Here is a 23,156-nt window from a genome sequence, read left to right as displayed (position 1 = left end):
TCAAAGTCAGCACCCTTGCTGGCACCGTGGCAGGAGCTCAAGTCCTAGGCTGTCCCTGGGTTTTATGGAGGGGACCTCAGAGGGGAGTAACCTTCTCCTCTGCCGTCTTCTGTGGAGTCCATGCACAGACTACTCCAGCCCTGAGCCCTCGTGGCCGAAGGGGAATCTCTGCGTCCGTGGGGACAGGTCAGGCCCACGTGGCGTACCGTACTGAGAAGACACCACGTAAAGGGGGCCACGAAGGAGCATCCACGGCGGCGCCCAGGCCGCTTCCTCCGTGGGAAGGGCAGGGCCTGCCTGTGCGTGGGGGCCCGAGCCTCCGGAGGACCTGGGCGAGCGGAGGGAGAGAGGAGAACCGGTCCACGCCGAGCACACGCCCGAGCCTGCGGTCCACCGCGGCCCGGCGCGCAGGTGGAGAGCAGGAGGACCGCCTCCGCGCGCGCGTGCGCGCAGCCGCCACGGGGGGGGGGGTGTCCCGCGCCGGGCCCCGCCTCTTCCGGGCGGAGGGGGGCGGGCGCCGCGTCACTTCCTGGAGACTGGCTGAATCCGGAAGTGATCCCGGAGGACCGAGTGGCGGCGGTGGACTTCGGCGGACGCCTCCGAGTTCGGAACCATGAGCTGGTGAGTGAGGTCCCCGGCGCCAGGGCGGGGAGATCCTCCGGGATCCCAGGGGCTCCCCCGAACCTGGCGGGGTGTCAGGGCGGCGTCCCGGTCCCCCAGCCTGGGGAGGGAGGGGGCCCGCCCGGGACGGCCTGCGTCTGACGTGTTTCCAGCCCTCGGCTCCCGGTTTCCTCACGGGGCGGCGGCCGCCAGCGGGGAGCCGGGCGCCGGCGGGGGGGTCGCGCCCGGGCCCTCCCTGCGCGCCTCCCCCCGCACGCCTCAGCAGGCCGCCGAAGACGTCCCCGCGTCGCCTTCCGACGCATCTCAATCATCATAGTTAAAGGCCGATTCCTTTTACACGACTCGTTTTGTTCACGAGAGCAACCCCAGGTCGTTGCTATGGATTATTGACCGTACCACGGCTGGCCCGCCTTGCTGGGGCTTTCTTAAGAGGCCACCCCCGTCAGGGACTTTGACCTCAATCCTCACAACCAAGGGGCCTGCCTGGCTACCACCCCGTACCCACCAGACCCACCTCAGTACAGTGCACGCCTGTGAATCTAGGAAATGGATCCCCGGAGATGGAGAACGTGGAACTCAAGTTCCATTAACACAGGGAACCCGTTTGCCATCAGGTCCTCAGAGTTTAAACCTGTCTGGGTGCAAAGTAAGCGCATGATAATCAGTTATGAGTAAGTGAAGATCCTGCACAATTCTTAAGGGCCATCAGCAGACACTAAGGTCCAGCTGCAAGCCGCTGACGTCAGGCAGCGTCAAGGACAGCTCTCTCATGTACAATGTAAACCATTTCTGTCCCCTTCCCCCACTTACTTCTTTGACAGAGATTGGTGGATGGCTGTCCGCCAGCATAGCTTGTGGAGGGAATCCTGGAGTAATGTCAAACAGGGACTAGCAGGAGCTACTCCTGGTCCCTCCACTCTGCTCCAAGTGGCCAATGGGAGAAATGGGTGCCTGGAACTCTAAAAAGCAATTTTGCTGTCCTGGTGTAATCTAGCTAGTGTCAGGCAAAGTGGCAATTCTTTAATTCCTTTTATTTGGTCACTCTGGGTCCCCACCCCCAACCTTGTGATATACATGCCTTGCCTGCTGCATCTTGAATCTGGAATTTTCTTCCCTAATTTTTCAAAGTAAAAAACAATGGTTTCTATTGTTTAGACTGACGTTTCCAATTTCAAAATGTCCATGTCCAGGGTGTGGTGACATGGGCCTGTGAGTTTGTAAATAGAAGGACTGAGATCCAGGCAAGCTCTGGGGGAAAGAAAATAATAGTAAAACCAAGAAGGGTCTGGAGGCACGGCTTAAGTACCAGCCTGGCAAGCATGAGACACTGCATTCAGATTAAATACCTCCAAAAAAAAAAGAAAGAAAGAAAGAAAGAAATCTTCCACTAATTGGGAGACAGTAGAACAGAGAAGCTGAAGGTAAACACTTCTCTGGGGGAACTGAGGCAAATGGTTTCTAGCTGTCTCGTAGAAAGTTTCTTTTCTGGAAAAGAAGCCCAGTTGGTAAAACCCATCATGTTGAGGAGAATTACAATTGACACTAATGCTAGCAGATCTGAAATTTTCCGAAGTAGAACTAATTTACCAGTGCATGTACAACTTGGTACCTCTTTGGACTGAGGGTCACAACCAAAAGGGTGGCTTTGTCCCTCAGAGCTCAGATTCCTTTCTTTTCCTCCTTAGAGGACTTCTCCGTCATCTCTTACGTGGACCCTGACCCTCTTTCCCTGAGAGGGGACTGGCACCGGCGCCTGGGCACACAATCACACTCAGTTCCTAACTCAATGGCTGGCAAGGGAACCAGGGCTATGTGCTTCTGATTCACTCCCAGAGTGGTTTTTCTACGCCCAGAATGAATCTGTCCATTCATCGGACACTGGAATTCTCAGTAGGGGAATAGACCAGAGTGACGTAGAGACATCATGGGAGGTTGATGCCCAAGGTCAAGTTCACCAAGTATATGGGCTATGCCAGCCATCACTAAATAAGGCCTAAGGGTACATAGCCTGTGGTCCCCAAAGGGTAGCCATTGTTCTGGACTAGGCTGTGCTTTCAAAATGTCACAGCAAGAAATGTCCAACATTGATGCCCTTTGCACACTGTGGACTTTGCATGAAGAGCAAGAGGCCTTTGTTCACTGCTTCCTCTGTGCAGGCAGGTCTCCCATTCCCTGTTTATTTAATGGATACCTACACGGCACCCATCCACCTATTCGTCTTTCAGCAAGACAACCCAGTGGTCTGTCTTACTAGGAAGAAAGCATTGGATATTCCTTCTCAGACCACTGATTTTTCTCCTTGGCTCCAAACCACATGTTCCCTTTCCTTCTCTCATCTTCCTTCCCTTTGGCTCTCATACCTCATACTATTCCTATATGTTGTATTGTTAATGGTGTGTAGAGAGAGAAGTAGAATTAAGAAAAGTGGTCTTAATTTAGCTTAGCTGACTATGAATTGTAGCTTTCCCTGAAACCATATACTTTGATGATCTTAAGTTTAAATGATGAGAAATAAGTGCTTGCGAAAATCTTTCCTTACCTAGGTATACAGTAGATTGAGAGGGACTGAAATTAGAGACCATACAGGAAGTGTGATCAGGAGGTAGAGTGCTATGTTCCAATTTGGTTTAGTCATTCCCAGTGTGGCTTTTCTTGTCAACCTTTCCCAGCCTTGTTTGCTCCATCTGTAATACGGATTGCCACACAGAGTGTCCCAACAGACACTCTGTCACCAGAGTCTGCAGAAACAAATGGAGGCTGTCCATAAATATGATTTCTTTCTAGCTTTCTAGGCTCTTTAATTTGTCTGCCCCTTAAATAATATATCCTTTGCAATTCCCAGTCAGCTCTGCATCCTGAGCACAAACAGTTGATACTAGACAGGGTGCTGTGTTGCTAAGTGAGGATATAGTTTAGTAGGTTAGGTGTGGTAAACGCCTTTCCACTTAAGACCTTTTTAATTTATGATGAATGTATAGTGGTGTGTAATACATTGCAAGTTGAAGAACATCTGTGTCCTATAATGATACTCAATAAATATTTGTTGGGTAAGTGCTTATTAAACACTTATGATATGCAAAAGTGTGTCTCAGCCAGACAACATGCTTATGCTACCCAGGAAGCAGAGCAGAACGAATAATGTTAGAGGCTTGCCCAAGCTAATTGTTCACAAGAACCTTACGTTAACCAATCAAAGAAAAAAGATCGAACACAGTAACACATTCCTGTCATCTCCGCTCCACTGGAAGCATAAGTAAAATTGCAATCCAAGCCAGCAGAGGCATAAATATGGACCCTACTGAAGTGTTGGGTGCTGGTGGCTCACTCCTGTAATCCTAGCTACTTAGGAGGCTGAGTTCTGAGGATCGCAGTTCAAAGCCACATGGGCAAGAAAGTCTGTGAAGGTTTTTGTTGTTGTTGTTGTTGGTCGTGGGACTTGAACTCTGGGCCTGGGCACTGTCCTTGAGCTCTTCAGCTCAAGGCTGCCACCCTACCCCCTTTAGCCACTGTGCCACTTCCAGTTTTTTGGTGGTTAATTGGAGATAAAAGTCTCCATGAGGGCCATGAGTTGGGCCTAGTGGTAGAGAGCTTGCCCAGCATGCATGAAGACCTGGCTTCGATTCCTTGGTACCACATACACAGAAAAACCCAGAGGTGATGCTGAGGCTCAAATGAGAAAGTCCAAGGACAGTGCTCAGGCCCTGACCTCAAGCCCAGGACTGGCAAAAAAATAAAAAGTCTCCATGGACTTTAGTGACCAGGCTGCTTTTGAACTGTGATCCTCAGATCTCAGCCTCTTGAGTAGCTAGGATTACAGGCATGAACCACTGCACTTGCTTCAATCTGTGAGATTTCTATCTTAGTCAATCACCAAAAGCCAGAAATGGCATTGACCCTGACCACAGAAGTTTAAGAAGTCTGGGTTCAAGCTCCAGGACTGACATGAGAGAGAAAGAGAAAATAACTAAAGCAGAAAGAGCTGGAAACAGCCCTACTAGGCAGGTACCTATTTAGCAAGCACAAGACCCAGAGTTCGAATCCTAGTCATGCCAAATAAAAAACTTTAGAGGGGCCAGAAGTGTAGCCTAGTGGTAGAGTGCTTGCCTAGCATGCATGAAGCCCTGGGTTTAATTCCTTAGTATCACATACACAGAAAAAGTCAGAAGTGGAACTTGGTTCAAGTGGCATAGTGCTAGCCTTGAGCAAAAAGTGTCTAAGGACAGTGCCCAGGCCCTGAATTCAAGCCCCAGGACAGGCAAAAATAAAAATAAAGCACATGCTAAGTGTTGGGTGGCATTGAAAAGGCCATTAAGAGTCCATCTCTATCTTCCACCTGTGCATGGAAAGCTCTAGAGATTCAAAGGAAGGACAGTTGATCACTAAATGTCAGGATGGGGCTATCAAGAAAGAATCGGAGTGGGAGGTGTAATTTCAACTGAATGCTGGCCTAGTAGATGTTCTCTTAGCATTGGAAAAGAGAGGGAAGCAGGTGTGAAGCATGGTGGGAGGGAGGGCTTTGCTAGTGGCAGTCTGGTCACTTTGGGGGCAGTGGATGAGGATCAGGCAGAGGCTTTGTTGATGAGAACTGACTCTTGGAGCTACATGGTAGCAGGCTTGGTCCTGCGCCGAGGAACTGAAATTGAGCCTGTTGAAAATTGAAGGCTTTTGAACAGTGGGGTGGCCACGGTGACCGATGCCTGGCATCTCAGCTGCACTGGCACAAGCAGTGATTTAGCTGGATTACTTTGGCCACTGTCTTCAGGAAAATTCATAAAAGAGAAGAAAGAATCATGGAGAATTTGGACAATTCTTTCAAAAAAGATTTTTTTTTTTCTTTTTTGGTACTGGGAATAGAACCCAGGACATTGTACTTGCTAGGCAAGCACTTTGTCACTGAGCTACATCCCAGCCCTTCCAAAAAATTTTGACCACAACTGGCAGTCAGAAAAATCTTTGACATCATAATTCTTGTATGAATTTATGCTTGAAATCAGTTTCTGATGTTATACATGTAATACACCCTATTATTTTCTGTTATATCATTTTTCATATTTTAAACAGCAAATCAGTAATTTTGTGTGTGTTTGGGGGGGTCATGGGGCTTGACTCTGGGCCTGGGCGCCGTCCCTGAGGTCTTCAGCTCGAGGCTACCACCCTACCCCTGGGCCTGGGTGTTGTCCCTGAGCTCTTCTGCTCAAGGCCACTGCCGTACCCCTAGAGCCACAGCCCTGTTTCCTATTTGTCTAGAGATTAATTGGAGATGAGTTTCTGGTTCTTTAGTGCCCAAGCTGGCTTTGAACCTTGATCCTCAGATCTCAGCCTCCCGAGTAGCTAGGATTACAGTGTGAGCCACCACGCCCGGCCCAAGTCAGTAAATATTATGATTACTTTTGAACCAAAAAAAATTTCTAAGTTCCCTTCTTGAATTTCTTGCCTTTCCTTTCTTTTCTCAACCTTCAGGTGCTGCCTCAGCCTCCAGACTTCTGCCACAAGCTCTTCTACTAGTTAGAAGGAAGTCATCACTGGGGCAGATAAAACACCTAGGCAAGACCATAGTGCATTATGGACAGCTGTTTGCCTCAAAAAACAGAAAAAAATAATTGCAAGTTTCCTAGCCATTCCCTGGGTATTTTGTGTCATTCAGGCAGTCACCCTGTCACCTCTCTAGACCTCAGTTTCATCTCCGTCATCAAAGTACCACCACTACCTTCACAGCAAATCCAAACAGACTGCTTCCTGTATGGTAGGGTCTGTTTATCGCAATAAACTCATCTAACCTCCTAGCCACCTTCCAGAATACGTAGATTGTTCATAGGCCAGGAAAGTGAGGTCACTTATGTAGCTTCACCACTGGTGATAAGCAGAGCCAAGGCCAGGATTTGAACTCCAGAAGTCCAGCTCCAGAGGTCATCCCCCTCCATCTCCCTCAGGGGAGAGCACTTGCCCTGTGCTGATGTGTGCCAACACCACATAGACTTGGCAATAGTAGATGATCAGTAGATGGTCTACTGTGACTTAACAACTCGTGGCTCGTTCTGTCTGCTCTTCAGAGAGGAGCCTGGCCGGCTGAGCTGAAGGATTGTTCTGGTCCCACTCACTGCCAGCCAAGTCACAGAGTCATGCCTTTTATTTTTAAATGCACATGGCTCCTTGGAGTGGTGGAGATTCAGAGGTCATGTTCTGTGTGCTCTGGTTTGAAATCCAGCTAATTTAGGGTGCAGATAGGTGGGGCCGGAGGTTGTGGTCGTGGGCACTGAGGTGGATGACTTCATCCAGGTTGTTGCCCTGGGAAAGGGGTCTCCCATCTTTGTTCAGGCTCTTTGGCCCCTAGCTGCCTTGGTGACCTTGGTGAGCCCTGCTCTGGTCCTGGCCTGTGCTCTTCCTCTGACTGGGAAAGCTGTAGTAGCCTCAGACCAGAGCCACAGAAGGACAGGGGAAAGGGCCAGTCCTTGCAGGCTACAGAAGCTACCGCCTTTCGCCCACCTTCCTGCTCTTGCCGAGACAGTGACTCAGGCCCAGACCACTCCCCGGGGAGCCAGGATTTCAGCCACTATCAACCAGCCACCGCCTACTCCCTGCTCAGCCCGCCCTCCCTTCCTTTGCACCTCCTTCACCTCCCCCCTCCGCCAACTCTGTGTCTCTCTTGCCCAGCTAGAGATATCAAAAAGATATAGGGTGGGGTAGACTGAGTCATTTGGGGGTTCTTTCCACCCCCAGGCCAAGCTAGATTCACATTCAGTCGAAACAAAATTCTGGAAGCCAAGTGAAGACAGGGAGGCATATGCAGGCTTTAGCTTCTCTCAACCCTTCTTTGTAATGGTTGTGGAGAACTCTCCCAAGAAGGCAGGAATGGAGCTCCATGCTGGGGTGACCAGGGGATCCCCACCCAACTGCCATCTGGGTCTGCCTTTTGTCTCTGCCTCTGCAGTGGAGGGGGTGAGGAAACAGAAGATTGAGAAACCTAGCAAATTGAAAATGCAAAAGAAGCTGGTTTTGTAAATAGACATTACACAAGAGCAGTAGCTTTTTTGGAAAGGTTTTACTGAGACAGACAGAATTAGCCAACTGGCATCATGCTGCTAATAGAGCTATTTACTGTTTGAAAAAGTATATTTGTAGCTTTGGAGAACATCCTGTTGACTTTTCTTTATTATGAAAGAAAATAGAACCTTTTTCCCCTTTTCTCTGTATACACACAGAACTTTTTTCCTTCCCCAAGGTGGGGTATGTTGGGGAACTGTTTTCTCCATTTTGTTGCTGAAACTGAAATATCCCCACTCCTGCCCTCTGGTGCTCATATTTTTGGAACAGCAGACAAAACCAAGTAGGGACTCCCACTCTAGAGCTAGAGCTTAGAGCCTCCTGATTTCTTCCTGAACATAGAGATTCTCTGGGGAGCCAGCCACTTCTCCCCACCCCTAAGACCTCCGCCTACTCCTCGATTTGATGAGGAGAACCTTGAGGAGACAGGAGAGGAAGAAGACATGCAGAGGTCCTAAGGCCCAGTGGTCGTTCCTGCCCTGGCGGACCACAGACCTCAGCACATGTGACTCAATGGGTTCTGAGCAGCTGCTACTGAGGAGGTGCTGAAGACGCTGCCCCCCCCCCTCCCCCCGGAGCAGCTGCTTCTCCTAAGGAAGTTCTACAGGCCAGCCTGGACTAGACCATGGGGAAGGATGAGGCTGAAGAGCTGAAGTGTCATTAGGTTGATGTCTTCCCTTGTCTTCCCTTCCCTGCCACTTCCCCTGCCTCCTCCCTGATATCCATTTCAGAGGCAGAGAGACTCCAGCCCCTCCCCAGGGCACCTGCCCAGCTTTCAAGTTGTTCCTGTGGCCGAGTGGGACCACCTCCATTCTTGCCAACCACAGAAAATCTTCCAAGTGGCTCTTTTCCTTTCCCATTATCCTCTTAGGTTAAAATCATTTTCCTTGACACATTCTCTGGTAACTTCTCCAGACTTTACTTCTTTTATAGAAGGCCAGAGGCCAGCCCTGGTTTTTGGTCTTAATTAAAAGTACTATCCCCTGCCTAGCTGATGACACCCTTAGAAAGTTTAACTTGGGTTAACATTGGGATTGAGAGCCCCCAAAATGCCCCACACACAATGTAGCATTCATTTAATCATTCATGTGGTACTTACTGAATACATGAAGCTAGACTGTGTATGCTATGAGATCATGGAAGAAGTGTGTCTCATCTTGGTATCCCAGAATCTAGCATAGTGCTTGGCATAGAATTGGCATTTAGTAAATACACAATACCCTCTCACCAAAAAAGGCTGAGAACAGACTGTACCTAGTACACATCTGCCGGACTTGCAAAGACACATAGCATTTGGTCCTTGTCCTTGAGGAGCAATGTATCACAATCAGAAAGTGCCACATAGACATATCATTGTTAATTGGCCTGGACCCCTTACTAAAAATAGTTGCTTCGGTAATAATGACAGGGTAGTTGAATATTAGGGAATGTATTTGCTCAGCTTATCACAGTGATAGGTTATCAGAGAGTAAACTGCTCACAATAATGCTGAAAGTGCACTGAGTTAAGTCAAAGATGCAGTCTTCCCATCTTCATGTCTTTCAGCAATCTAAGAGTAAAAAAACTATTTGCTTCCTACTAAGAAGCTTTCTGGCTGAAATCTCTCCCTTCATATTTAATAGTGAAAAAGCAAGCACAAAGGCTCCCTATCACAGTTTGGACATGTTTTATACAATTTCTAGCTGACACAACCAAGGCAAGAAGTGGATATAAAAATTGAAGAAAAGGAAATTTTACCATTATTTTCAAATGATAAAACTTGTCCACTTCCCCACCCTCAGTTTAACTCATTGACTATATAGATTAGGTGTGTAACTACTATAGCTGGTTACCGAGTAAATGTACCAACAAGGTAAGAATGAATCCCTGCTGGGCCCTGGTGGTTCACACCTGTAATCCTGTCTACTCTGGAGGCTAAGATCTGAAGATCCCATTTTGAAGCCAGCCCAGGCAGGATAGTCTGAGAAACCCTTATTTCAAATAAACTACTCAGAAAAAGCCAGCAGTGGCTCAAGTGGTAGAGTGCTAGCACCCAGGCCCCAAGTTCAAGTCCCAGAACTGGTGCATGTGCACGCTCTCACGCTCTCGCGCGCGCTCTCTCTAACACACTCTCTCTCTCTCTCTCTCTCTCTCTCTCTCTCTCTCTCTCTATATATATATATATATATATATATATATGTATATATAATTTTATCATCCCATGGAATGTATATTGTATAATGTATCCCAGGGGAATACAGCATCCCATGGAATATATAACTTATAAGGCTAAAAATCCCATAGATTGACTGGGAGTTTGGCCTAGTGGTAGAGTGCTTGCCTAGCATGCACAAAGACCTGGGTTCGATTCCTCAGTACCACATACATAGAAAAAAGCCGGAAGTGGTGCTGAGGCTCAAGTAGTAGAGCTCTAGCCTTGAGAAAGTCCAAGGACAGTGCTCAGGCCTAGACCTGGCCCCAAAACAAACCACATTCTGTAGATTACACCTAAGACGTCGAGTTAAAATTTCATGTGTGTTACTTTGGGATCTTAGTATGAATAAAATAAATGTAGAGGACCTATATGTACAGGGACATATAAAAAGGTTAGAATGAATGGAAGAAGATATTATGGCCCTAAAATGAATAAATGCAGAATGTAAGATTTGTTTTATTTTTTGTTTCTTTGGTGGTTGTCCTGGGGCCCAAACTCAAGCCTGGGCATTCTTCCTGCCACCAAGCTCACTCCACTTCTGGCTTTTCTGGTTGGTTAATTGGAGATAAGTGTTACAGACCAGGCTTCAAGCCTGATCCTGAGAGCAGGCTCCTGATCCTGATCCTGAGTAGCTAGGATGACAAGCATGAGCCACAGGTGCTTGGCTACAATATGGATTCTTTGTACACACAAAAAGAATACAAGGCATTTCCAGTAATCTTTAATATATTTATGGTTTGGGTGGAGAGATAGGGCATAGCTCATGATTTTGAAATTAATCTTAAATAATAAAAAAGATGATAATGCAAAAAAATTACCTGAAAAAAAGAAGCTTGATCAGAAGATTTTACTAGTATGTTGAATTTTTATAACCTGAATAATTAAATTAATGTCATTGACGTAGATATATTTAAAGTTTTAAGTTTCAACGAACTATGCTGAGATAGTAACTAGATGACCATTTGCAAAGGATTCACCATACCTTACATAAAAAATTAACTCAAAATGGATGAAAGACCTACCTGGAGAGCCTACCTATAAAACTTTTCAAAGAAAACACAGGGGCAAATCCTTCTACTCTTGAATTTGGCAAAGGAGTCTAAGAACACCAAAACATGAGCAGCATGAAGGCTACAGAGTCCTCCCCTCCAGAGTTCTGTCCTAGGGTTCTCCAAAGGCCCATTTGCCATGTGAAGCTAGTAACATGTAAGCCCTGATGGGATGGACCTTGTCCAGGACACTTGGAAGGGGCCCTTGCTGTGTGTCCATCTGATCCCTCCTGTATACCAAAACCAGAGTGTGTCTATGGAAATTCTGTGTTGTTTTTCTAAATCCTGCCTTTGATTCCTGTATTACCACATGTACCAGTCAGCTTTGGAGAAACAGGTCTTTACTGGGGTGGAATGGGGGAGTGAAAATTTGTAAGTTGTTTAAACTATTGTTTATAGACATTTTCAGAAATTTTTAATAAATGAGAAATATGAAAGACCCATTTTTATCATCATCTTTGTTTTATCATCGGTTATAGGGCTTGAACTCAGGGCCTGTGCACTATCCCTGAGCCTTTTTTGCTCAAAGCTTGTGCTTTCCCACTTGAGCCACAAATGCCACTTCCAGTTTTTTAGTGGCTAATTGGAGATGAAGAGTCTCACAAGGACTTTTCTACCCCAGCTGGCTTCAAACCACAGTTCTCAGATCTCAGCCTCCGGAGTAGCTAGGATTACAGGCATAAGGCACCAAGCACCCAGCCTCTTTCATCATCTTTTAATTTATGTAAAAACTAAAGTATAGTGGGGTGTAGTTCAGTGGTAGAACACTTGCCTAGCATGCATGAGGCCTGAGGTAGTAAGTCTAAAGGGAAACTGGATTTAACGATGAATGAAACCCAGGTTGTAACAGTGAACAATCAAATCAATAGAAATCCATGCAGAATCATTCTCAAATGATTGTGTCAAAAACTAAAACTCCCATTAGGAAATAAAATCTGCTTTAGCTAGAAATGATGATTATTTGATAAAGAGAGGATAAAAAGGAATAAATCATACATTTCTGGTAGATTGAACATGAAAGACATAACAAAGATGATAGAAATCATGATATACCCTCCTACAAGGACATCAGTGACAAACCTGTTAGTCGTTGATTCAGAGAGCATTGAAAATTAGTCACCATACAACAAATCTTGAAATGTGCTCTGAAATCTAACAGTTTTTATGCGAAAGGAACGTGATTTTTCCCTAAATATTGTTAAGTTCTGAAATTTATATATTTACCAGCAAGCTGAAAACAATTGTTTCTAAAGTGCCAGTAATAGAAAACGAATTTCAATCAGTCATACTGGAGAAAATACTGAATTACCTTCCTTTTCATTCTTAAGAAAATGCTGCCTGTTGAAATGGGCGACTCTGGTCAAGATCTATTGTATTCATTCATAAACCGTGTTGTTAAATGGCAACTCTTCTGTACAACCACTTCAAGATAATTTTTTTTTTTTTTTTTGCCAGTCCTGGGCTTGGGCTCAGGGCCAGAGCTCTACCACTTGAGCCTCAGCACCACTTCCAGCTTTTTTCTATGTATGTGGTACCGAGGAATCGAATCTAGGTCTTTGTGCATGCTAGACAAGCACTCTACACTAGGCCAAACTCCCAGCCCAATGATAATAATTCTTAAAAAAAATAACGAAAAGAAAATTGCCACCAGTCACATGAACACTGTGAACATAGTGCAACCCAGAAGGCAGAGGTCACAAGGTAGAGCAGACAGAGGGTTCATAAACATAAGAGGTTACTTCAAATACTTGTGTCATTTGTCCACTTTTTTAAAAAATCTTTATTTATTGTTTATTTTTGCCAGTCCTGGGCTTGAACTCAGGGCATGAGGACTGTCCTTTGTTTTTCTCAAGGCTAGAGCTCCACCACTTGAGCCACAGCACCACTTCCGGCTTTTTTCTATGTATGTGGGACCAAGGCATCGAACCCCAGTCTTCATGCATACTAGGCAAGCACTCTACCACTAGGCAAAACTCTCAGCCCCATTTGTCCACTTTTTTAGATGATTCATTAAGCTTTGTTTCGCTTTTATGCCTATTTTTCTCTTCATTTTCATACTTGTTTTATATTTTATATCCTCTTACCATAAAAGACATGCCCAGTTGTATCAGGACTCCAGAACCCTGACCTGTGAGCATCACTTGTCCTGGAGAAGTCCTGAGAGGAAATGAGGGCCCACATGTGGAGGGTCCAAGACCCTGGCCTGAAGCTGGACCTGCCTCTGGCCCCAGAGCAGGAGACAAGCAGTCATCTTTAGGGAGTTACACCTGCCAGGACTAGAAAGATGCTACCAAGGAGACCAGCCATACCCATGTGCTTAGAACTGCTAAAGAACTTTATTACCAGGGGCCACGAGCATAGCCTAGTGGTAGTGTGCTTGCCTAGCAGGCACAAAGCCCTGGGTTCGATTTCCGAGAACCACATACACAGAAACAGCCGAAAGTGGCACTGTGGCTTAAGTGGCAGTGCTAACCTTGAGCAAAAAGTATCCAAGGACAGTGCTCAGGCCCAGAGATCAGTCCCCAGGACTGGCAAAAAAAATTTTTTTTTCTTTTTTCCCCAGCATATATGAGCAGAGGCAACCAGAATCTATCACACATCAGGGGAACGCATGTAGTACAAAAAGTAAAGACTAAGTAAATAGAAGGAAAACAAGGCAACTTAGGAAACAGACTGTAATGGGAGAAGAAACTTTTTTCAAGCTGTCATTGAGATCTCAGGGAGTGAAGGTCTGTGAAATCCTAACAGAGCACCATTAAAAAGGGGCATCCTGTAAAGGAAATAGAAATCTGATAGCAAAATTAAATAAGTACGTGCAATAAAAATTATGTAGGCTTTCAACCTGGCATGCTAATACAGTAAGGTAATTGTGAGGATGGGGTTATGAATAATCAGGTACTTTTTTATATTAGCAATTGAATTTCTTTTGCAAAATACACTAAATTGAAGCTATCTCATTGAGAATTAAAGGCATGAAATTTGGGGAAAATCTGATAGCAAGAATGAGGGGAACTCTTTGGAAGTACTATATGATAAAAGAAGAAAATATTGAAAACCAGAAATGGGAGGACCAGCCAGGAGTGTCAACATCAAAATTCTGACACCATCACAATTAAACAGAACATGGAAAAGAAATCAAATCACAGCCATGGTCTGTTCTGAGAACTAAAGATTGTAAATTGCCAAATTGAAAATACTCAGAGGATCCAGCAGTGTCCCCTCCAGATACATGTTATAAATGTACATCAGAACAAACATGATCCTGTGAGCTTGCAGAAAGAAAATGAAAATATATGGTTGGAGGCATAATGCAAAAGTTAAAGCTTGTCTAGCAACCGTGAGGCCCTGGGTTCAATCACTTAATACCACAAACAAGAAAAACAACATTTTAATAGAAACTTGTCTTTATTAGAGGTATAAAATGAGGAATATAAATGATAAATAATATTTTTTTGCCAGTCCCAGGACTTGAACTCAGGGCCTGGGCTTTTCCTCAAGGCTTTTCCTCAAGGCTGAGTCCTTAGGCTTTTCCTCAAGGCTGGTGCTCTACCACGAGAGCTACAGCACCACTTCCAGCTTTTTGTATGTATGTGGTACTGAGGAATCGAACCCAGGTCTTCGTGCATGCTAGGCAAGCACTTTAACCACTAGGCCAAACCCCCAGCCCCAATAAATAATATTTTTGGAAGGACTGAGGATGTAGCTCAGTGGTAAACTGCTTTCCTAGTGTGCTCAAAGCCCTGGGTTCAGTATCCAGTACAGTAGTAGTAACCACAATAATATAATCTACACACTGACCTTTAGTGGTTTACTGCTTGTTTTTGTTTTGTGAGGATAGGTACATACTTGTGTTTTGTCATCTCTGCTTTTCCATGTCTCTTGAATTTTCAACACCTATCAAGGGCTATTTTTATGGTCAAGGAAAAAAAATCCTAAAGGCTTTCTTTGTTTGTTTGTTTGTTCGCTTGAGAAAACATGGAAAGTGCACAGAAGAAAATATGAAAAAAAAATAGTAATTCTATTTTCACCACTCAGAAATAACCACTACTAAATGTTTGCCTGTTTTTTCCTTTTTTTTTCTTTTTTTGCAAATTAAAAAAAATAAACACCACCAAAACACTAACCGTGGTGGTGGTGGTGGTGGTGGTGGTCGTCGTCGTCCTCCTCCTCCTCCTCCTCCTCTTCTTCTTCTCCTTCTCCTCCTCCTTCTCCTCCTTCTCCTCCTTTTTCTCCTTCTCCTCTTCCTCCTCCCCTCCTCCTCCTCCTCCTTCCCCTCCTCCCCTCTTCTTCCTTCCCCTCCTCTCCTCCTCCCCTCCTCTTCCTTCTCCCCCTCCTTCTCCCCTCCTCCTCCTCCTCCTCCTCCTCTTCTTCCCTCTGCTTTTTTCCCAGTAATGGGGCTTGAACTTTGGGCCTGGACATTGTCCCTGAGCTCTTCAGCTCAAGGCTACCTCCCTACCCCTTGAGCCTCAGCACCACTTCTGGTTTTCCAGTGGTTAATTGAAATAAGAGTCTCACGGACTTTAGTGTCTGGGCTGGCTTTGAACTGCGATCCTCAGAACTCAGCCTCCTGAGTAGCTAGGATGACAGGCGTGAGCCACCATGCCTTGGCTAACCTTGGTCTTCTTTTAGGCTGGATTGGGTTTTCTTCTTCTCCCTCCCTCTCCTGCCCCTTATCTGTAACACTTAGTTCTTACTTCAGAAGAACTGAGTCTCACTTCAGACTTTAAAAGAACTAGGGTAAGCCAGGAGGGAGGGCTTCCATTTGGCTGAGGTGGCCATATGTCCATGTTTCCCTGTACAGTCCCACTGTCCTGACGATGTGCTTTAAAATGCCCCAGTTTCAAACAGGAAAAGAGTGTAGATTTGGGGATTGTCAGGCAGCCACATGTCAAATCAGGGTAGGTATGCTGGGTCAGTGAGAAAGAAAACCAGGAAGGGAGGCTGGCACCACTGTCCAGGGCCATGTTGAATGCTGGTACAGTTCCTCACCAGCTCAGGATAGGGCAGCAAATTGTACAAGATGAGCCAGAACACAACACACACACACACACATGCACGCATGTTCCTATGTTCCTTCTTTCCCCCTCTCCCCCCTCCCCCCTCTGTCATGGGGTTTGAGCGCTGTCCCTGAGCTCTTCAGCTCAAGGCTAGCGCTCTACCACTTGAGCCACAGCACCACTTCCAATTTTCTAGTAGTTAATTAGAAACAAGAGTCTCACAGCCTTTTGTACCCAGCCTGGCTTTGAACTGAGATCCTCAGACCTGAATAGCTTAGGATTATAGATGTGAGTTATTGACATCCAGCGCGCGCTCTCTCTCTCTCTTACTCAAGGATGGTACTCTGCCACTTGAATCATAGCTCCACTTCTTGTGTTTATGGTGGTTAATTAGAGATAAGAGTTTCACAGACTTTCTGCCCAGGCTGGCATCAAACCATGACCATCAGAGTTCGGCCCCTGAGTAGCTAGAATTACAGGCGTGAGCCACTGGTACCCAGCAGAGCCAGGATCATCTTAGAGCAACACATACACTGACAGAAGGGTCATAGGCCAAGGGAAAGAGCTGCTCGTGGCAAAACAATCAGTTTGAGTTTCAAAATGAAGTAGGATTGGTTTACAACTCAAAGTATAAAATAAAAGTAACATAAGTAATTGACTAATATATGTAAGTAATAGAACCTAGCTCCATAGGCTTTCTTCTAGAACATAGCATGGACAGGAGAAAGGGCAGTAGAGACAGCGTCGAAGTCGAGAAATAAGGAGACACCGCCTCAGCCAGTAGCAAGGGCCCCATTCACATACCTAGCCATATCCCTCCAGTGTGCCTTTCATGAGGCAGGTGCTCTGTGATTTTCCTCCTCCACAGTCACACAAATCCAGCTGGGAGACATTCTATACAGTGTAAGACTGGCGCTCCTTAAATTGTCCATTTCAGGGGGCCGGGAATTGGGCCTCGTGGTAAAGTGCTTGCCTAGCATGCACGAAGACCTGGGTTCAATTCCATGGTGCTTTTCATCAAAAACAGGAAAAGCAACCAATGATCACAGCCAAGAGACACCTGATAGGACCTAAGGACAAAATGTAATGGGGTGACCTGAGTGGGATCCAGGCAGTGGAAAATGTTATTAGGGGAAAGAAAGCTAAGGAATTCTAATTGGAACTTTATTGGCCTTTATATATTGACACTGGTTCATTAACCATGACTAATGTACATATTAATGTAACGTGAATAAAAGGGATCAGTAGGGGACATAGGATTGTGATACTTGCTTCACAATTTTTCTGTAAAACTAAAACTTTCAAAATAAAAACATCATTTTCTTTCAAAAGGAAGAGAGAAGTCTTTTTTTTGCCAGTCCTGGGCCTTGAACTCAGGGCCTGGACACTGTCCTTGAACTTTCTCAAGGCTAGATCTCTACCACTTGAACCACAGAACCATTTCTGGCTTTTTTCTATGTTTATGGCACCAAGGCATCAAACCTAGGTCCTCATGAATGCTAGGCAAGCACTCTACCACTAGGCGAAACTCACAGCCCAAGAGAGAAGACTTTTGAGCTGACGAGTGGACACATAGAATAGTCTGGTAATGGTAGATCCGATATTCAGTAGCTTCAGTGGAAATACAGAGAGAGATCCACTCCATCTCTACAGTGCTTAGAATCTGTTGGTGCCCAAACCCCCCACTCTTTCATTCCCAGGCTCTTCAAAACCATGAGCCCCTTCTGATGCCCCAGCACAGTAATGCTGGGCATTTTGATCAAATCTGTATAACAAAATTCATGTGACAAGAATATGGAACTGTGAATGGCAGAGAGGAGACTAGGTCCAGAAGACAGGTCCTGGTGGCTTATTTCTGCTTTCATGAGCCCCAGTGCAGGGACCCTGGGCTAAAGTCATCAAATCTCTGGATCTGCTTCCCCGTTTACAGAATGAGAGGGTTGAAATGGAAAAGAAAAAAATTTCTATGGTGACCTGCAGTTCTAAAAATACTGTAATTCTAAATTAAGCTAGAGACTGTGGGTTACAGATAATAGAAACTTAAGTCCCAGCTCCCTTGGTTCTAGATGTGCAGTACTAGACTCGGGCCACTCTGAGTTCTCTGGGCAGTTCGCCCGCTCCCTGCAGTCTTGAGATGGAGATTCCATGTGGATAAGCAGAAGGGTTCAAGCGCTCCAGCACCTTTGTTTCATAGAAACAAGGCCTCAGATAGGCTAATTCCCACAAATGACAGGACCGGGAGGCTCTTCTTCCTGGTCAGAGGTTTTGTGCTATTGTATGCTTCCCACAGTCCATCCATAACGCTGCGGGGACCTCATTTACACTGTTCAAAGTGGCTTTGGGGGCAGTTATTTGCCAGTTATGATCGCCAGTCCCCCTGACTTTTCTCCTTAAGTCTGAGAACAGGAAATGGCAATTTCATTTTTCCTTGCCTTTCCCATTCCCTGGCTTACCTTTCCCCCTGGTAATTACACAGTTCAAGATGCTCTGTTGACACAAGCCACGTGAATCAGCCAATCCACCAAGGGTTAACACTCCGAAATTATGGGGCTGGGTTAACAATAAACAGGATGTCCTCCAAAAATTAAATTTAAACCACCGTGACTCAGGCTGGCCCATCCCCTAAACCAGATCGCCGTCTGGGGTTATTATCGTCTGGTTAATTATACTGTTGGGTTTAGCAACAGTTTGGTCAGTTTGGGCCAAATGGAAGCCGGCTCTGGGAGGAGAAGTTGGGGGGCAGTGGGTGGGCCAGGCCTGTGGCGTGGGTTGAGGCAATGTTGACAGCAGGAGGTTTCCACAGAGAGGCTGGCTTCTAGCCATTTTACTAAACTGATCCCAGGGCCCCTCACGTCCTACCCCAGGGTCAGGATGGAGGTACAGCCCATAGTTGATGCTAAGATAGGCCATGCTGGTTTTCTTACCTAGTTGGAGTTCTGGTCCTCTCAGGATTGTAGAATCAGAGTTTTCAGTGCCTGGAGGAAGCTGCTGGGTTATCTAGTGTAATCTCATTTCACAGAATAACAAAGTAGGTTCTGTGCAGCAAGTTTACTGCCAAGGTCAGGCTGCTCAGGAACTATGGCCGGCGTGGTGCTCAACACACAAGACTATATCTTCCTTCTGTTCAGGCCTTGTCCAGGTTCAAGTGGCGAATCTGAGGTGCCGAATTCCTTAACAAGTTCAAGGCAGACCCAGGCTGGTTAGTACTTCTTTCCAGACAGCCAGAATAGATTGTGTCAGCTCTCCCAAAGAAACAGCCCATGTCAGCCAGTCTCTAATGTCCCTTAAAGTCTGTCATCTTTCCCCAGTGATCCCCAAGTCCCACCGGATGTATGGTTTGTCATTCTGAAGAAACTGAGAAGTACTTCATACCTTCATACCGAGGATAAGTGATAGTTGCCATTTTTTAAAGGCATATTTCCAAGAATGATAGCATTATATGAGTCTGTAATTTATCACTTTGCAGCTCTTCAGGACATAAGAACTGTAGTGATAGCTATTCAGGTCTCTTTTCTGTCTTCACTTTTGTGTGTGTGTGTGTACATGTGTGCCAATCTTGGGCTTGAATTCATGGTCTGAATATTGTGTCTGGGCTCTTTTGTTCAAGGCTAGCACTCACAGACTTTCCTGTCTGGGCTGGCTTTGAACCTTGATCCTCGGATCTCAGCCTCCTGAGTAGCTAGAACTCCAGGCATGAGTCACCATTGCCCGGTTTTCTTCCATATATTTAAATGGCAAACTTGGAAGTGGTACCAACAGCCTTGGTGGGACATTGTCTGTGGGGAACTAAATCAGAAGTGGATTCTTATGCACATATGAGAGCATAGGATGCCAGATACCAAGTAGCAGCCCCCGGCATGCCTCACTTCCCTCAGGCAGAAGAACCATCCTGCATCCATTCTTTCAGCCCATGCTTTCCCATTTCTCATAGTCTTCTTTGTCTCCCCCTCTTCCAGGATTCCCTTTAAGATTGGGCAGCCCAAGAAACAGATTGTTTCCAAAACAGTGAGTATAACCCACTATTTTTGCTCAGTTCTATCTCACATGGCCTCTATACAGCACCAGAGCTTTGAACCTAATACATCTTGGTAACCTAGGTCCTTTTCAGATTGGTGTAGACCCTCATGTCCTGGGTCATTTGTGTGAGTCTGAATAGTCCTCTTTTAAACAGGGGTCCTGGAACACAGATGCCCTCCATAGGCACAGCCCAGGCCTGTATTTCTGGCTACCATCAGACAGCCTCTCCAGATGGCCCAGAGCTCTCTGTCTACTCTGTCAAATGTGTATTCTCTGAAATCACTCAGTGGGATAATAACAGCTACCTACCTTTACCCCACTGGGTCTCCAAAATGGGAGGGGAAGAAAAAAAGAGTCCCCCATTTCTAGAAAGCCACAGCTAGAACCTTTAGACTTTATCTGGTCCAACCACCTGCTTTGTTTTCTGATGCTGGAAACAAGCCCCACAAGCTGGTAGAGACTGTCTAAGACTGAAATCTCAAACTGGCATAGCTGGCATCAGAACGTGGGTCTGAGGGCCGAGAAGGTGGCTTAGTGGTAGAGTGCTTGCCTAACATGCTTGAAGCCCTGAGTTTGACTCCTTAGTACCACATACCCAGAAAAAAAACCAGAAGGCACTGTGGCTCATATGAGCAAAAGAAGCTCAGGGACTGTGCCCAGGGCCCCTGAGTTCAAGCCCCAGGACTTGGAGCCTGGGGGGGGGGTACTTGAGTGAGCACCTGATCAATTCCTCTTTGTTTTGGGTTGTTGACTATAAAGATCTTCAGGAGATTTTCCAACAAAATAGTCTCTTCAGCTCCTTACCCACAAGTCTGAGCGTAGCGCTGAATTTTAATGTGAGTGACCGGTCACACTCTCGAGCTGTCTAAGTGTAGCCCTGAGTGTTACTGCGAATTGTTAATGTAATATTGAGCTCTGTTAATGAAGGCTCTGGAAAGTCCAGCACCATCTCCCCCATGTCAGCCCCTTGTCCCTCAGTCCTCCTTGCATTTTTAACTTCTCCCCTCTTTGGCTCAACTCTTGACACTACAGGAAGGACATTGTTTCTATTTGGCAGGAAGTTCAGCACACATCTGACCAATGCCTCCATTTTAGAGGGTAATCCAAAGTGTTTTCACTTGAAAGGAAGTGGGCCTGAGTTAAAAGAATTTTCCCCTGCTTCATAAAGGCAGGTCAACAATGTCCCCCACTCCGGGGCTAACCATCTGTGGAGACTCACAGCTTAAGCCCAGAGAATCTGGGTGTTCAAATGCAGAGCTCCAGCAGCTCCAGAATGCAGGAAGGTGTGGCTTTCAGCCTCCAGAGTTTCATCGTGGCAGATCCAAAAGGGAAGTGGTTTTGAGAAGGAGCTTTTATTCCCATCTTTCACTAAAAACAAAGACAAACACAAACTCCTCCTACCATCCCAGCCTTCATCAAGAGGTCTTTTGTTCTCCAACAGAAAAAATATAGGCTGGACTGCAGCTTCAGCTTGTGCCAGCATTTGTTGACAGGAAGATCTTGGGTCTTTAAGTCTGAGAAGTAACAAAGACTATTGGAGAAGAGCAAATGAGATGTGCCTGTTACATCCCTTGTACATGTCTGTTGTCCTCCAGTCCATGGTCTGTCCCATTCCCCTCCCCCACCAAAAAACAAACAGATATCAGGGAGTGGTTAAAGTGCAAGCTTTTGGAGGTTTGCCTGAATTCCCTTCCGCGCTCTGCCACACATTACTTGTGACTTTGGGTGTGTGCCTTAACTCCTCTGTAGCTTTCCTTTTTTGAGGAAGAGGCAAGCAGCATGAACTTAGGGCTTAGGCACTCTACCACTTGAACCAGGGTTCCACTTCTGGCTTTTTGATGGTTACTTGGAGATAAATGCCCCATGAACCCCAGGCTAGCTATGAACCTGGATCCTCAGCTCTCAGCCTTCTGAGTAGCTAGGATTGTAGACCTGAGCCATCAGCACAGCACTCCTTAGCTTTCTCATGTATAAGATGACAGTGACCATAACATCCACGTCTCAGATGCAGGAAGAGCCTTATAAGACCATGCATGTGGGCCCGGGAGTTTGGCCTAGTGGTTAAAGTGCTTGCCTAGCATGCACAAGGACCTGGGTTCGATTCCTCGGTATCCCACATACACAACCAAGCCGGAAGTGCCAGAGACGAGACTGCAACAAGCGACAGAGAGCGAAAGCAAGCAAGCGGAGCCCAACCGAGTGGTGGCCGGAGCGAGCGGTGGCCGGAGCGAGGCGCGAGCAGGGCCGGAGCGTGCGGGAGCGAGCCGAGCCAGAGCCAGCGAGGCCGGAGCGAGCGGGGCCTGAGCTAGAAAGGGGGCCTAGCCGGGCCGGAGCGAGCGGGGCCAGGAACGTGAGGGAGCCTGACCGGAGCGAGCGGGGCCGGAGGGAGCGGGCCAGAAAGAAAGAGAAGGGGGCCAAAAAAAAAAAAAGACCATGCATGTAAGACATTCATCCCAGTGTGAAATCCATAGGAAGCCTCACTGACCACTGCTTCATTAGGAGAGCAGCTTACTGGACACCCTCCTAAGCCCCTGAGGACTCATCCTAGCCCAGCAGCTCCATCCCCAGTGCACTAACATTGTAAACTGGGCCTTTGATGTCTCCCCAGGAATCAAAGCCAAAGGTGAGCTTGGAAAGGAGGATTTAGCTTGCTCAGGCTGTTCTCAGCTTCCCAGGGTGCAGAAGTATAGACTGAAAGACCTGGCCTCGTTAAGGTTTGGTCCTCCCCACCACCAGCAGCCCCAGAGAAAGCCCAAGCAGGTTGTTGTCTCCACATCTCTGGCAGCTGCCCCGACACTGGTGACGTACTCTGGTATTCCTGCCCGGGCACTGTCAGGGAGGGGAACAGATGTGGCCTCATGGGTTATTGGAAGTCATGGTGCCCCTGTCATGGGAAGAAATATTCCTGTTATCTTCAGGGAGTTTCAAGAGGATTTTGGCTTAAGGCACCAGCTACCAGTTACAAAGAAAGCATTGTCTACTCTTACTGCTCGACTGTGTCCAGGTTACAAACATACATTTCACGATTGTTGGGGCTGTGGCTGGAATGGCATGTTCCCTACAGAGCTGACCATTAGCACCGAGACAACAGAAGACAAGTTCCCACACCTCCTGACCCAGACCTTCTGCTTAGTCCTCTCTGGTCCCTCAGCTCCCATAAAGTGACCCAGGCATCTTGATAGGGAGAAAAGAGCCATACCTCCCTGCTTAACCCAGAAGGGTGGAGGCTATTTGAAG

General features: G+C 46.5%; 1 protein-coding gene across 1 annotated transcript in view; it reads left to right on the top strand.

The window, feature by feature from the left end:
• The first annotated feature begins 515 nt into the window (after positions 1-515).
• Positions 516-23,156, top strand: part of Bin3 (bridging integrator 3) — a 37,395-nt gene continuing 14,754 nt past the window's right edge. Inside the window, exons 1-2 of the mRNA XM_090354314.1 lie at positions 516-621; positions 19,859-19,907. Of these exons, the coding sequence (XP_090210440.1) occupies positions 614-621; positions 19,859-19,907 (57 nt within the window). The 5' untranslated portion in view covers positions 516-613. The remainder of the gene's footprint in view (positions 622-19,858; positions 19,908-23,156) is intronic.

The sequence above is a fragment of the Megascapheus bottae genome, chromosome 20 (assembly GCF_031878675.1).
Source record: "Megascapheus bottae isolate mThoBot1 chromosome 20, mThoBot2.hap1, whole genome shotgun sequence".
In the NCBI taxonomy this organism is placed as follows: domain Eukaryota; kingdom Metazoa; phylum Chordata; class Mammalia; order Rodentia; family Geomyidae; genus Megascapheus; species Megascapheus bottae.
Note: the sequence above shows the minus strand (reverse complement) of the source record. Positions and strands in the feature narration are given on the sequence as shown.